At 31.8% G+C, this 11,871-nt stretch overlaps 3 protein-coding genes across 3 annotated transcripts; 2 read left to right on the top strand and 1 right to left on the bottom strand.

The window, feature by feature from the left end:
• Positions 1-483: 483 nt before the first annotated feature.
• On the top strand, positions 484-2,580 carry LOC7472461 (ycf20-like protein). The gene is made up of 3 exons (XM_002312164.4): positions 484-607; positions 927-1,114; positions 1,852-2,580. The coding sequence occupies exons 2-3, from the start codon at positions 933-935 to the stop codon at positions 2,297-2,299; spliced, it is 630 nt and encodes a 209-aa protein (XP_002312200.2). The 5' UTR covers positions 484-607; positions 927-932; the 3' UTR covers positions 2,300-2,580.
• A 1,768-nt stretch (positions 2,581-4,348) lies between these two features.
• On the bottom strand, positions 4,349-6,678 carry LOC7462115 (protein FAR1-RELATED SEQUENCE 12). The gene is made up of 3 exons (XM_002311225.4): positions 6,507-6,678; positions 5,348-5,901; positions 4,349-4,691 (listed from the first exon to the last, which is right to left on the bottom strand). Coding segments are annotated over exons 1-3 (768 nt in total). The 5' UTR covers positions 6,508-6,678; the 3' UTR covers positions 4,349-4,478.
• Positions 6,679-10,362: 3,684 nt separating this feature from the next.
• Positions 10,363-11,401, top strand: LOC7462114 (GDSL esterase/lipase At2g30220). The gene is made up of 4 exons (XM_052455099.1): positions 10,363-10,667; positions 10,700-10,707; positions 10,763-11,036; positions 11,168-11,401. The coding sequence occupies exons 1-4, from the start codon at positions 10,484-10,486 to the stop codon at positions 11,362-11,364; spliced, it is 663 nt and encodes a 220-aa protein (XP_052311059.1). The 5' UTR covers positions 10,363-10,483; the 3' UTR covers positions 11,365-11,401.
• Positions 11,402-11,871: the final 470 nt, after the last annotated feature.

Below are 11,871 nucleotides of genomic sequence, written 5' to 3'. Positions count from 1 at the left end.
AATACGACATGTATCAAATGTCATGTTTCTGAACCGCAATATTTTTAAACTGTGCTATTTTGCCAGAACTTTTTTATTTTATGCTATTTCAACATTTAATTATATCTTGGGTGCTAATTGCCTAATTTATCCCTTTCTTTTCAGCATTATACTTGAGTAAATTATAAATTAGATTCTCATATTTGAAAATAAAACAAAGCAGTCCCTTTACTTGACGATGTTGATAGCTCAATATGGTTGTATTTTATTTAAGAACACATTATTTTATCATGAATATTTTAATATTATGAATTTATTTTCTATCCTTTTTTATTTATTAAAAAGAAAAAGAAAAAGAAAAAGAAAATAGAAAATATCATAAAATGGACTAAATTATAAATTGATTTAAAAACATAAAGATTAAATATATAGTTTCAAAACTACGAGAGCTAATTGATTATATTTATAAACTATAAGGACTAAGCTATAATTGACTCCGTTTCATTTTCTTTATTTTTCGGGCGCTTTTCCTCTAGAACCAGACACACAAATAGCATTGCAGAGAAGCAAGAAATTTGGAGAGAAACTCCAAAGCTTGAAACTTTCTCCTCAAAATTATCACCCAAAGGTTAGGGTTTTATTTACTTCTTGAATTCATCATTTTATTTATTGATTCAATCTTTCCAATTGATTAAAAACCTTAATGGGTCTTTTCGTAGATTTGTGGTATAGTTTTTTACTTCATATTATCTGAATGCTGCAATGGAGGTATTAGCATCGAAAGTTTGAGAAGTTTCTAACTTTCTTACAAGGGCCTAAATTTGATAATTGTAAATTTGAGGAGCACTTATTGAATTGAAGATTTTAGCAATCACAATGATTGTACATTGGGTATGAATGTTATATGGAAATGGATGGTTTAACTGCTTCTAAATTATGATTCTTAGTTCTTGATGGCTTGTCAAGTGGGAGCAAGAATGCTGCAGTCAGGTTTATCAGTAATGGTGAATGAAGTCTCTGAAAGAACTTGTATAACCATTGCAACTTGTGCAATGCAGAACAGGAACAGTGAACCCAGTTTTAGCGGACAGGCATCAAAGATTGGCATAAAGTTTGTGCCTTTTCAAAAGACGAGGTACATTTTAAAGTTTGTAGACATATTTGTTGTCGAAGAGCTATTTTCTTGTGAATCCAGGAACATGGAATAGTCTAATCATAATATTTGGAATCAATATCTCATTTTTGTTGGCATTGTTTACGTTTCATCATAGTGCTGTTGTTTTGTAGCCATTGAACCCTCACTCTAGAGTATCAATTATGAAGAACAGTTGACATAAATGGTGATTAGTGGTGTTCGATAATTACATCTCCCAACAAAAGGGTCTACATGAAAGCAGAGTTATTATGTCACTTACACAATCAATTAATCAGTTTTGGAAAATTCTTTTGGCCTTGGAAGTCTGATTAATATGAGCTAGTCCATTCCTCAGTTCATCGCACATCCAATTGATTTTGGAACAATTCAGAAACTTACTAAATATGTTCATTCAGTCTTTTATGGTTTCCACGATGATGCTCGTACAGTAAGACTTGTGTTTTTACTTGCTGCTGCTGCTGCTGTTTTCTCGCCAAATTGGTCATATGACTGTATAGTTAAGTTGTAGGCCTCATGATTCTACTCAACTGCCTCATTCCAGTTCTGCTGTGGCAAGTCGGATGTTGCTTTCATTCTTATGAGCTTTTTATAAGAAGTTGAATTTTTCATCCCTTGTAATTTAAATCTCTAACAATCTTGTATCTGGCTTTGGTTTCCGGTTTGCTCAGCCACATCTCATTATTATCATGGCTTTGGCCTTCACTGTACCAAAACAGGTTTCAGCTGAGAAGACAAGGTTGGAGAATAGCCTTTGCCTTGGACACTGGTGGGCTGCCTGGAAATGGGGGACAAGAGAACGTCAATGGTGATAGTCCTCCTGGTCTTGGTGGAACTCGGTTAGGCAGGATAGTAAGCGCAGGTGGCAGACAGCTACTAGAAAAGCTGAATTCAGCAAGAAAAAACTTCCCCATGAAAATATTTCTCCTCCTATTAGGTTTTTATACAGCAAATGCGCTGGCTACAATACTTGGACAGACAGGTGACTGGGATGTATTGGTTGCAGGCATTGTGGTTGCTGCCATTGAGGGGATTGGTATGCTTATGTATAAAAAACCCTCTTCCCTGTCTACTAGGAGGCTGCAATATTTTGTAGCGATGATGAACTATTGGAAAGCCGGTGTTTGCTTAGGCCTCTTTGTGGATGCCTTTAAATTAGGTAGCTAAATGCCTTCCAGCCATTCCTTTGTTAACCTTCTTAGGTTCTTTCTATATCCACATTTGAGCGAGAATCTTTATTCTTGTTGTTTATTGTACATAGAAATCAATTTGATGTAATTTGTTGGAATCGATTAGATTCAATCCAATGTGAGGGGTGTTAGCCAACTTAGGTTGATGAAAGGGATAGGATCCTGTGACTTGTTTATCCTGATGAGGTGGTAATCATCGAAAGGACATATAGTTAAGTAAGGAGCCAGGTAGGAAAATGATACTGTATTTAATTTTAATCTGGGAGCGGTGACAAATGTTTAATTTTTTTTTTTTTGACATAGTGAATTCCTATACAGATTTTGGGTAAAACTTCAAAGAAAATGCGGCTTTAACTTCTTTTTGGGTGCTTTGTTGTTGTTCGTTGTCCATAGGATTCTGAAATGATTGATCATCTCCAGTTTTAAGTTTACTTCTTGTCTATGCTTCAGAAGAGATGTGCCTTTCAAAACCATCCGATAAGTTTGCATATCTGGTGCTCTATATGGTAAGCCTATCCTCTCTTGAGTGATTCTGTGTAAGAGAATTAGATGTGCTTTTGCATATTTCTCCAGGCGCTGTTCATCATGTCTTTTCTGCTTGACTCCATCAAATCTTCCATTTAAATTTAAATATATAAACTGAATGAAGACTCTGAAGTGTTTAACTGCTTTCAAAGCTCAATAAATAAACCAAATACTTGATTGCAGAATTCCGTGAAGGCAGTCATTATCATTTTCGCTATATCCATTCGGAGGTATTATTCTGAAAATGATTCTCTTCTTTCACTGTATTGTTACACCCTAAAGAGGAGAGCAAAACAATTATCTTTCCCGATATGGCAAATAATTTCTCAAAAAAAAAAAAAAAAGGTATGAAATAAAATCTTGCTCTGATTTCCATATAGGTCGTGATATATCTGGATCTCTATTTAAACTATATTTGATCTATGTTATTTCTCGGATCAGTAAGATTCGCTATAATTAATTAGTCTTATGGAAGACATTTACATGCAGATGCCCGTATTTGATGGATACATAAACTGCAGAGTGCTGAGGTCTTCAAGACTTCAACATACCACTCTAATCGCTAAGGTCAACTTAAACTGATGTGGGAATGCACGCGCATGATAATTATAAATCCCCTGTTAAAAAGTTTATAATCTTGAGATTTTAAGCCGAAGCGATCTAAATCCTACTAATGCTTGAAATCTTATGAAAAAGGCTGTGAAATAAATAAAATTATTGAAAAAGCAGGATTTTATGAAGATATCAACTTGTTTAGGATATTTGAACAAGTTGGCAGTCCACTCGATGGAGGTCTGTCTACCTCAAGCAAATGAATGGAACCATCTTTTCACTCATTTAGGATAATTCTCCTACAGAAAATTTTAACCACTAGCATCACATCATATAATTGTATTGTTATATATATATACACATGTTGGGATTATGGGTAATATAATTTATAACTCAAAAAAAAAATTCAGAATTTTTGTTTTATAAATGAAGTTGATGAAATTTGTATGGTCGTACATGGTTGTTGTAATTCTTGCTATTTTCTTTATTTTTTTTAAATATCAATCTAAGTTATATTCTATTTATTTATTTATTAAAAAATTTTATCTTTCAAATTCTAAGTAAAAATTTTAGTTATTTTATAGTTATAAACACAATTAGAACGCATTGTCTTAGTTCACTACAAATTTGTTTTGGAATGCGGTATAAACCGCATTCCTAAAAAATTTAATTTTTAAAAAATTTAAATTTTTTTTGTTAAAATTTAATATGGTTTGTATATTTTGGATCGTTTTGATATGTTGATGTTGAAAATAATTTTTAAAAAATAAAAAAAATATTATTTACATACATTTCAGCACAAAAATTATTTAAAAAACAACCACTACCACACTACCAAACATACTCTATTTCAAATTTCTTGTTATAAATCCCTATTTGAATAACACTGCACACATGGAATGGAACCATTATACTTCTGTATATGTTTATATTTTATATAACAGCAAAATAATATTTATTTCGGATTTCATTAAAAACGGGGGGACACAATGAGCACTCATTCATTCATTCAAGTTTGCAGAGTTAAATTAAATTGCAAGACAAAAACAACTCAGGACTGCATGCTGTCGGCTGCTGCATTACAATGACATGATTATCTCAGATCCTGACTTTTTTCCTTCTGACTCCATCTTGTTCACCTTTTCTACTATGCACTGGATCTTTTCTGACAAGCCTTGCGTGTGCTCCTCGATGTGATTGAATAAAAGCTGTATAAATTCTGTGAGGGAAGCATTCCTTTTTTTCTCCACCATCAGCTCTCGCATCAGTTCATGGACTCTCTTGTCATCAGCCTAGGGGGAAACAGGAACATGCAATCATCAGAAAAAGAAAAGGACATGAGAACTAACTGGTCAGAAATGAGTCTCCGGCCAAAGCTTTTAATCTCGCACAATTCAGATGCCCTCGAGCAATCATTATTAATTAAAAAAGATGAATGCAATGACAAAAATTATACGAGCATTTAATAAGTCATCAACCTTGAAATAGTGAGATGCTGCATGGCTCATTCCTTAAGGCAGCTGTGAGACAGACTCATAGATAGTACATGTACACTCGCAGTTTTGTTTATAAACAACCGCCCACTTAAGTGGATTTACCAGTCTCTGGAAGCTACCAGGAACATAATTGCCACAATGACCCACGGTTTTCCTATCTACTGCTCTATGGGCAGTCTTGAAAATTGTGGGGGCAAGAAAGAGCTAAAAATGACCTGAACTAGACAGATTTTAAATACAAGATGCAATAACTTCAAAATTGGCAACAAGTGCTAAAGTTTATAAATCAAATACTCGTTGCATGTGATCCCAAATGGCTGGTCAAGTTCATCACAGTTTTGCTAGAGAATCAATTGAGTGGCTGAAGGGAATAAGTGAAGTAATAGCACATCAACAAAACTAAAAGTCATCATGTATCATGCTAAAGAACAAGTTTAGGGACAAGATCTGACCGGAACTTGATAGATCTTGGGATTTCCCCTAGCCTTTGGAGATTGGTTCTCGGGCAATGCCAATGGATGAGTGTGCTCCTTTACTAAACTTCTAATAACCCAAGCCCCATTACTCTGCTTTCTAAATGAAACCCTTGCTCTGCAACCCACCCTAGTGACAGCACGAGGCTTTCTTGACCATGGCATTCTAGGCTTATCAGCGGACTTTCGAAAACCCTCTCTGTTACAAACTAGTGTTCTTGAAATGATAGATCCATCACGCTGAGAGCAATTGTGATCTCTCATTCGAGTAACAAAACCTGTACGCGTGGCATAAGAGCAATAGAACTCAAGTGCAGCTGCTTCCGATTCAAACTCTTGACCCACATATGGTTCGACTACAGTTAACTCAAAACCCCCAGTGGAATTTGGAGTCATTTTATCACTTTGTTCAGGTTGAGATGTTGCTTCTATAGAACTTCCACCGATTGTGCCATCACTACCATGCTGAGGATTGCCATCTGTAGAATTATTTAGATCCTCGTTTGGAACATCAGGACTATGTTCCAAATCCACTGCAGAACAGAAGTTTCCAGTGCACAATGAGGTAATTTGCAGCCATCATAGATAACAAAAGTGCACCACACTCAAAATTTAGCATTTTTTTTGCAGTTAATGAAGAAAAGAAGCTAAAAGAATTCAGGTAACAGTAATATTAAAACATAATTAAGCTAAAAATATAAAATATAAAAAATAGAATAGGTCTACATTTGAGCTAAAACTCAGCAGTAAGTGGCACTAAATAAATTCTACATTAAAACTAAAATGAATGATTAAAAAAATCAAAACCCATAACTTCTCTTTCACCACCAAGTTACAGTCTATTTTTATTAGATCAGAAAACAAATAAGAATTACATTCTTTTTGTATGCTGACATAATCTTATTCTCATTTTATTTTAGTCAAAACAAAATTCACAGGCATTGAACCTACATTCACACATATGCATGCATATATATAACTATTTAACGTAATTCCTTGTTACTTTCTAAACAATTACCAGAACCCAAAAGACAAAGTTGATTCCTTTCATCTTCGTTAACTGTCTAAATTAAACCCATTTAGGAAGTGAACAATTCTACAAAGGGTAATTTATTTTACAAAAAACAGAAACACTTACTGAATTTTGGATTCAAACTGAGGATCCAGGTGGGTCAGACAGTCGATTATGGAAGATGAATTTTCTGTTTGGTTGATGAGAAAACCCAGAGTTTGGGGGTTTCTCTCTCTCTCAAGACCAAGTTACGGTACCATGTTTCTCTGCGAGAAAATGTGGACCGTAGGTTGTTGAGAGTTTAAACGGTCCAGATCATTTATTACAGTACCTCCAGATTCTCGAACTTAGAGCCAACGGGCTCATAATGGGCCGGGTTCAACGCTATGTCTTTTGCGTGTCATGCTCCATGTGTTCTGACTTCTTTTCTTTTGGACTTTTTGTTTTTTTAATTCAAATTTTGATTTTAAACTCCTTGCCTTATATTTAATTTGATCCATGTCTTCTCCAAAATGTAAAATTTTTCCTTTTAATTATTTCCTTTTTATTTTGAAATCAAGAAATAAAATTATAAATATAAACTACAATGAGTAATCATTATTATTTGTACAAATTTATAAATATACAGTGTGATAATGGATAGATTTTAAATTTATGAGTTGATCAAATTTATATTGTTTTTTAAAATTATTTAAAAAATGTGCAAAAAGTTAGAAAACATTTAAAAGTGTTAAAATAATTAATATTTTTTCAATTTCTAAGAAATAGAAAATTGAAAAATAACTAAGAAATAATGAATTGAAAAATCAAACTACATTTGATTTTCTTTACTTTTATTTCTTTAACTCTGTATTGAGTACACTAGTCTTTGAAATTTGTTAGGAGTTAAATTTCACTTTATAGAGATTTGGAAAAACAAAAACAATTATAAATGGATAAAAAATATCCCTCAGCCTTTCCATTAATTTACAGCATTGACTCGCAAATTAATTGCTACAACTTATTTATACTATTATATCTACTAGTTTCTTGACATGTGCCTTGAATGTGTATTATATAATTCTATATTTAATACTTTTTTTTGTTATTTTTCATGAATTTATGCAATAGTTAATAGGTAGAAAATAAAAAACCATACATACATATATTATAAAAAACTCCTAAAAATAAGCTTTAAAAGTTTTGTATAATTTTCTTATAAATAATTAAGTGTAGTTAAAAATTAAAACATTATTTTTATACCGCTCGTGCTGTATTTCTGTCTTTTGTTTTTAATCACATTTTAAAAAGAGTATAATTTTTCTTGGCACGATTAATAATAATTTCATTTTAAAAAAAACATGTTATCATTATTACTTAAAGTTAAAGTTAGTTAATTTGTTTATATGATAAAAACAAATATAATAGAATATAAATTTAAAATATGATCAATCATAGTCTAGAATACATTTTAATCACTTATGTTTAGTCATGTCTATAATTGAATACTCATTAAAAACAACTCAATTAAAATAAAATTTGATAAAACTTTGGACCTCATATATATATATATAACAAGATTTAAATATTTTTTTCAAAAAAGTTGTTTGTTCCGATAAAATCTATACATATAACGGATATAATGTGAATGAATTTTTTTTTATTTAGAACCCATTAAATTTAACTTGATAATATTAGACTGTAGTTTCTACATATCTTTTTATTTTAAAATGTTAAAGATACAGGCATGGATAAGACTTTTACTTTATTACTAAAGGGACCATTTTCAACATTATTATAATTTGTTAAAAATTATAAATTCTTTCACATGAAGTAGTTAAAAACTAAAAATAAGATAATAAGCAAGGGTCTTATATAAATAAGTAAGAAATAACTAAGATCCAATTTAATAATTTTTAAGATTTTAATTCAATTTTATTATTATTTTATTTTTGATTATATGTGGAGTGAATAGAGAGATAAAGGATATAGATATGAACGGAATTTTTAAGAATTGTTGTATTTAAAGGAGTCTTTTTAATATCAGAAACGGTTATATAAAGTAAAAATATGATAATTTATAATATTTTTTTATATTAATTATTTATATTTAGTAATACTTATAATTAAAAACTCTTGAAAAAAATTCAAAGAAAAAAAAATCGCTAAAACACTGGATCTCGAATGATAATGTTTATATTATAGTACTATAAAATTAAAATATTCTCTTCAACTACGATCGCTACTATAATACAATAATATCTATGAACTACTTTTGTCTAAAGGAGTTTTTTGTTAAAAAAAAAGTTGTAGATAACAAAATACACAGGTACATGAAGTGAATTTTAACATGATTATACTAGTATTATAATTGCTACAAGTATTTTTATTTAAAGGGTTCCCTTTTAATACATGCAATATAAATATTAAAAGATACGTACACAATTGAAAATTTTGTGCTATATATCTATTGGCCTAGGTGTTCTTTTAACAGGTGGAGAAAGATAATATATATATATATAAAACGTAAGATAATAAACAGGAATCTCATATTAAAAAAATAACTAAGATCCCATTCAATAAGTTTTTTAAAATTTTGATGTAATTTTATTGTTTTCAAATTTTAATTACATGTAGTGTGAATAAAAATTAGAAACATAGGATCCTGAGAGGTATAGTTCAACTGATCAGACTCTAAATTTGCTTTTCTCTAGAGGTCACCAGTTCTAGTCTCACAAACCTTAGGGTCACTGAAGATTTACATGGTCGTTAATTTCAGGGCTCGTAGGATGAGTCAAGGTACGCGCAAGCTGGTTCGGACACCCACATTAATAAAAAAAATTTAAAAACATAGGCATAAATATAAGTCGTCTTGTTAAAGAAGCCTTCTGATTTTGTTAATAGATTAGATTAATCAAATAATATGATTTAAAATTTTGATAAAATTTAATAAAAATTCTAGCATTTCATCGTTGTCTTTTTTGACCTCTTTCAACCATTTTTAGAAGTCTGACATTCAAAATACGGTGTCAATGAGATATAATATGGGTTTGGGGCTATTTAAAAAAGTTATTTATAGTATTTATAGTTTTATGTGATATATAAATAGTCATGTGTTGGAAAACAGGATTGATCTAATTTTTAGGAATTATATTGATGTTTTAGTTGAAGATAAATTTATATTTATTGACATAAATTTTATACTACAGTATAAAATTTTATTTTATTTTATTTTTAAATGTAGTCGAGTCTTTTTAATTTTGGCATGTAAAGTCTTTTTAGACAAGAAGTAACATGTTTGGTAATTACCAATAAAGTACATTCAATACATTTGATAATCATTAAAACTTAGGGATATTTTTATTGAATCAAATATTTTAATATAAAATTCATAATTTTATATATAATTTGGATTTGTATAAATTGGTCACGTAGTCAACAAAGGACAAGTCACCAGCACTGTCAGATGATGATCCATATCCTGGTTAGCTATCATTCAAATCTTGAAAAGCTATTTTTATTTTTATCTTGTCTTGGCTTCTCTGTCAATCACTGTCTTCGAGTTGTTTCCTCTGAAGGTTTCTAGCTAATTGAGTATTAATGGTATAGATACTCGTTATATTTGCTTATTATAAATAGATCAGGACAGAACGCCGGTAGAGTAATAAGCAGCAGTTGAGTTAATTCCCGTCACTTTTATTTTAATAATGGCAAGAATCAAGATTTATGCTATAGCAGCTTGCGTTTGCGCGATCATTTTCAATACATGTAAAGCTGCAGGACAGGGACCTTTGCCGAAATTTCCTGCCATTCTCATCTTCGGCGACTCAACAGTAGATACAGGCAATAACAATTATATTAATACACTTCTTAAGGCCAACTTTTTCCCATATGGTCAGAACTATCCAGGTCAGAAAGCGACGGGGAGGTTCTCTGATGGAGAATTGATTCCTGATATGTTAGCCTCTGCTCTGAAGATCAAAGAGGCTGTTCCTCCATTCCTGGATCCGAATTTGTCTGACGCAGAAGTCATTACCGGTGTAAGCTTTGCATCAGCAGGAGCGGGATACGATTACCAAACAAATACCCTTCTAAATGTTATCCCAGTTCCAAAGCAGATTGATATGTTCAGGGATTATATTGCAAGGCTAAAGGGTATTGTAGGCGAAGAAAGGGCTAAACAGATCATTGGTGGTGCCTTTGTTCTTATTAGTGCAGGAAGCAATGATATCTTTACAAGGCCTTTCAACTTGCACTATAGTTTCCAGGATACTATGCTGGATATCGTTCAAAATTTTACTAAAGTAAGCAACCATATCTCTCTGTGATTAATTGCACAGATAATTTTGTAAATATTGCAGAATTGACATCACGTTTTCAATCATCTATCTATGAACTTACAGGAGCTGCATGATCTTGGATGCCGCTCCATGGCTGTAGCTGGCCTTCCTCCAGTTGGTTACGCTCCCATCGAAAAAACTATTCAGCTGGCCACTGAACTTCTACTTCCTGTAGATCTAAAATGGGTGGATAACTTAAATTCATATGCTCAATCTTATAACAAAGAGCTTGTCAAGCTATTGGCCCAAGCACAGACAACGTTTTCAGGGAGCAAAATCGTATATGCCGACGTATATGAGCCACTGGATGACATGGTCAAGAATCCAAAACGATATGGTAAGCTAATGCACCACATAAAATTTTACAAAACTGAAATGCTTAGATTTCATCACAAGTAAATAAAACTGCATCAAGCAAGGAAGATTAAAAGCAAAAGGCTGAATATCGCGGGTTGTGTTTCACAACAGGATTTCTGGAAACAAAGAGAGGATGCTGTGGGACTGGACTTTTCGAACTGGGACCCTTGTGCAGACCAACGACCCCAACATGTGGAAAATTATTAGCTTCCAAGTTCTTATTTTGGGATGCTGTTCATCCCAGCACATCAACCTATCGGGTCATCGCTAAGCATATAGAGAAGGAGGTTTTCCCCAAGTTCCTGTAAAACAACATATTGCTTTCACCCGCACAAGATCCTAGCTTCTATGCAGCAGAATATACGCTCGAGTCAAGAATTTGTAAGAAATATGAGATAGATTCTGCATCAATTAAGCTCGGGTCGTGGCAATTATATTTACTCATATTTTACTTGTATTTTTTTATTATATTTGTGTAAAAAAAATGTTTAATTTAAGTTATATCATTAATAATAATTTAATTTAAGTGATTTTATTAATAACATAAAACTCAATTTATTACTAAATAATTTGATATGTTTAATCTTCTAACAGACACACAACACAACACAGTAAACATATTAGAGGGCATTTAAGCTCTGAATCTTCAATGACCAGGCCAGCAATACTATAAAATTTATTATTAATTAGGAGATGACAACCTCTGCAATTTAATTAAAGCATCATAAATTTATAGAAAATAAAGTCAAAATTACGCAATGCATGCAATAAATTTTATTTTCAGCAAATTTGGATCCTCTCAATATGCTTGAAAT

The sequence above is a fragment of the Populus trichocarpa genome, chromosome 8 (assembly GCF_000002775.5).
Source record: "Populus trichocarpa isolate Nisqually-1 chromosome 8, P.trichocarpa_v4.1, whole genome shotgun sequence".
NCBI classification, from domain to species: domain Eukaryota; kingdom Viridiplantae; phylum Streptophyta; class Magnoliopsida; order Malpighiales; family Salicaceae; genus Populus; species Populus trichocarpa.
Note: the sequence above shows the minus strand (reverse complement) of the source record. Positions and strands in the feature narration are given on the sequence as shown.

What these genes read in the sequence shown, in the direction of transcription:
- LOC7472461 (XM_002312164.4), top strand. Translation starts at nt 933, where the DNA reads ATGGCTTGTCAAGTGGGAGCAAGAATGCTGCAGTCAGGTTTATCAGTA. An exon ending in GTGCCTTTTCAAAAGACGAG is followed by an intron (nt 1,115 to 1,851) that starts GTACATTTTAAA and finishes GTACCAAAACAG; the next exon opens with GTTTCAGCTGAGAAGACAAG.
- LOC7462115 (XM_002311225.4), bottom strand. An exon ending in CCAAGATCTATCAAGTTCCG is followed by an intron (nt 4,692 to 5,347) that starts GTCAGATCTTGT and finishes GTTTCCCCCTAG; the next exon opens with GCTGATGACAAGAGAGTCCA.
- LOC7462114 (XM_052455099.1), top strand. Translation starts at nt 10,484, where the DNA reads ATGTTCAGGGATTATATTGCAAGGCTAAAGGGTATTGTAGGCGAAGAA. An exon ending in CAAGAATCCAAAACGATATG is followed by an intron (nt 11,037 to 11,167) that starts GTAAGCTAATGC and finishes GTTTCACAACAG; the next exon opens with GATTTCTGGAAACAAAGAGA.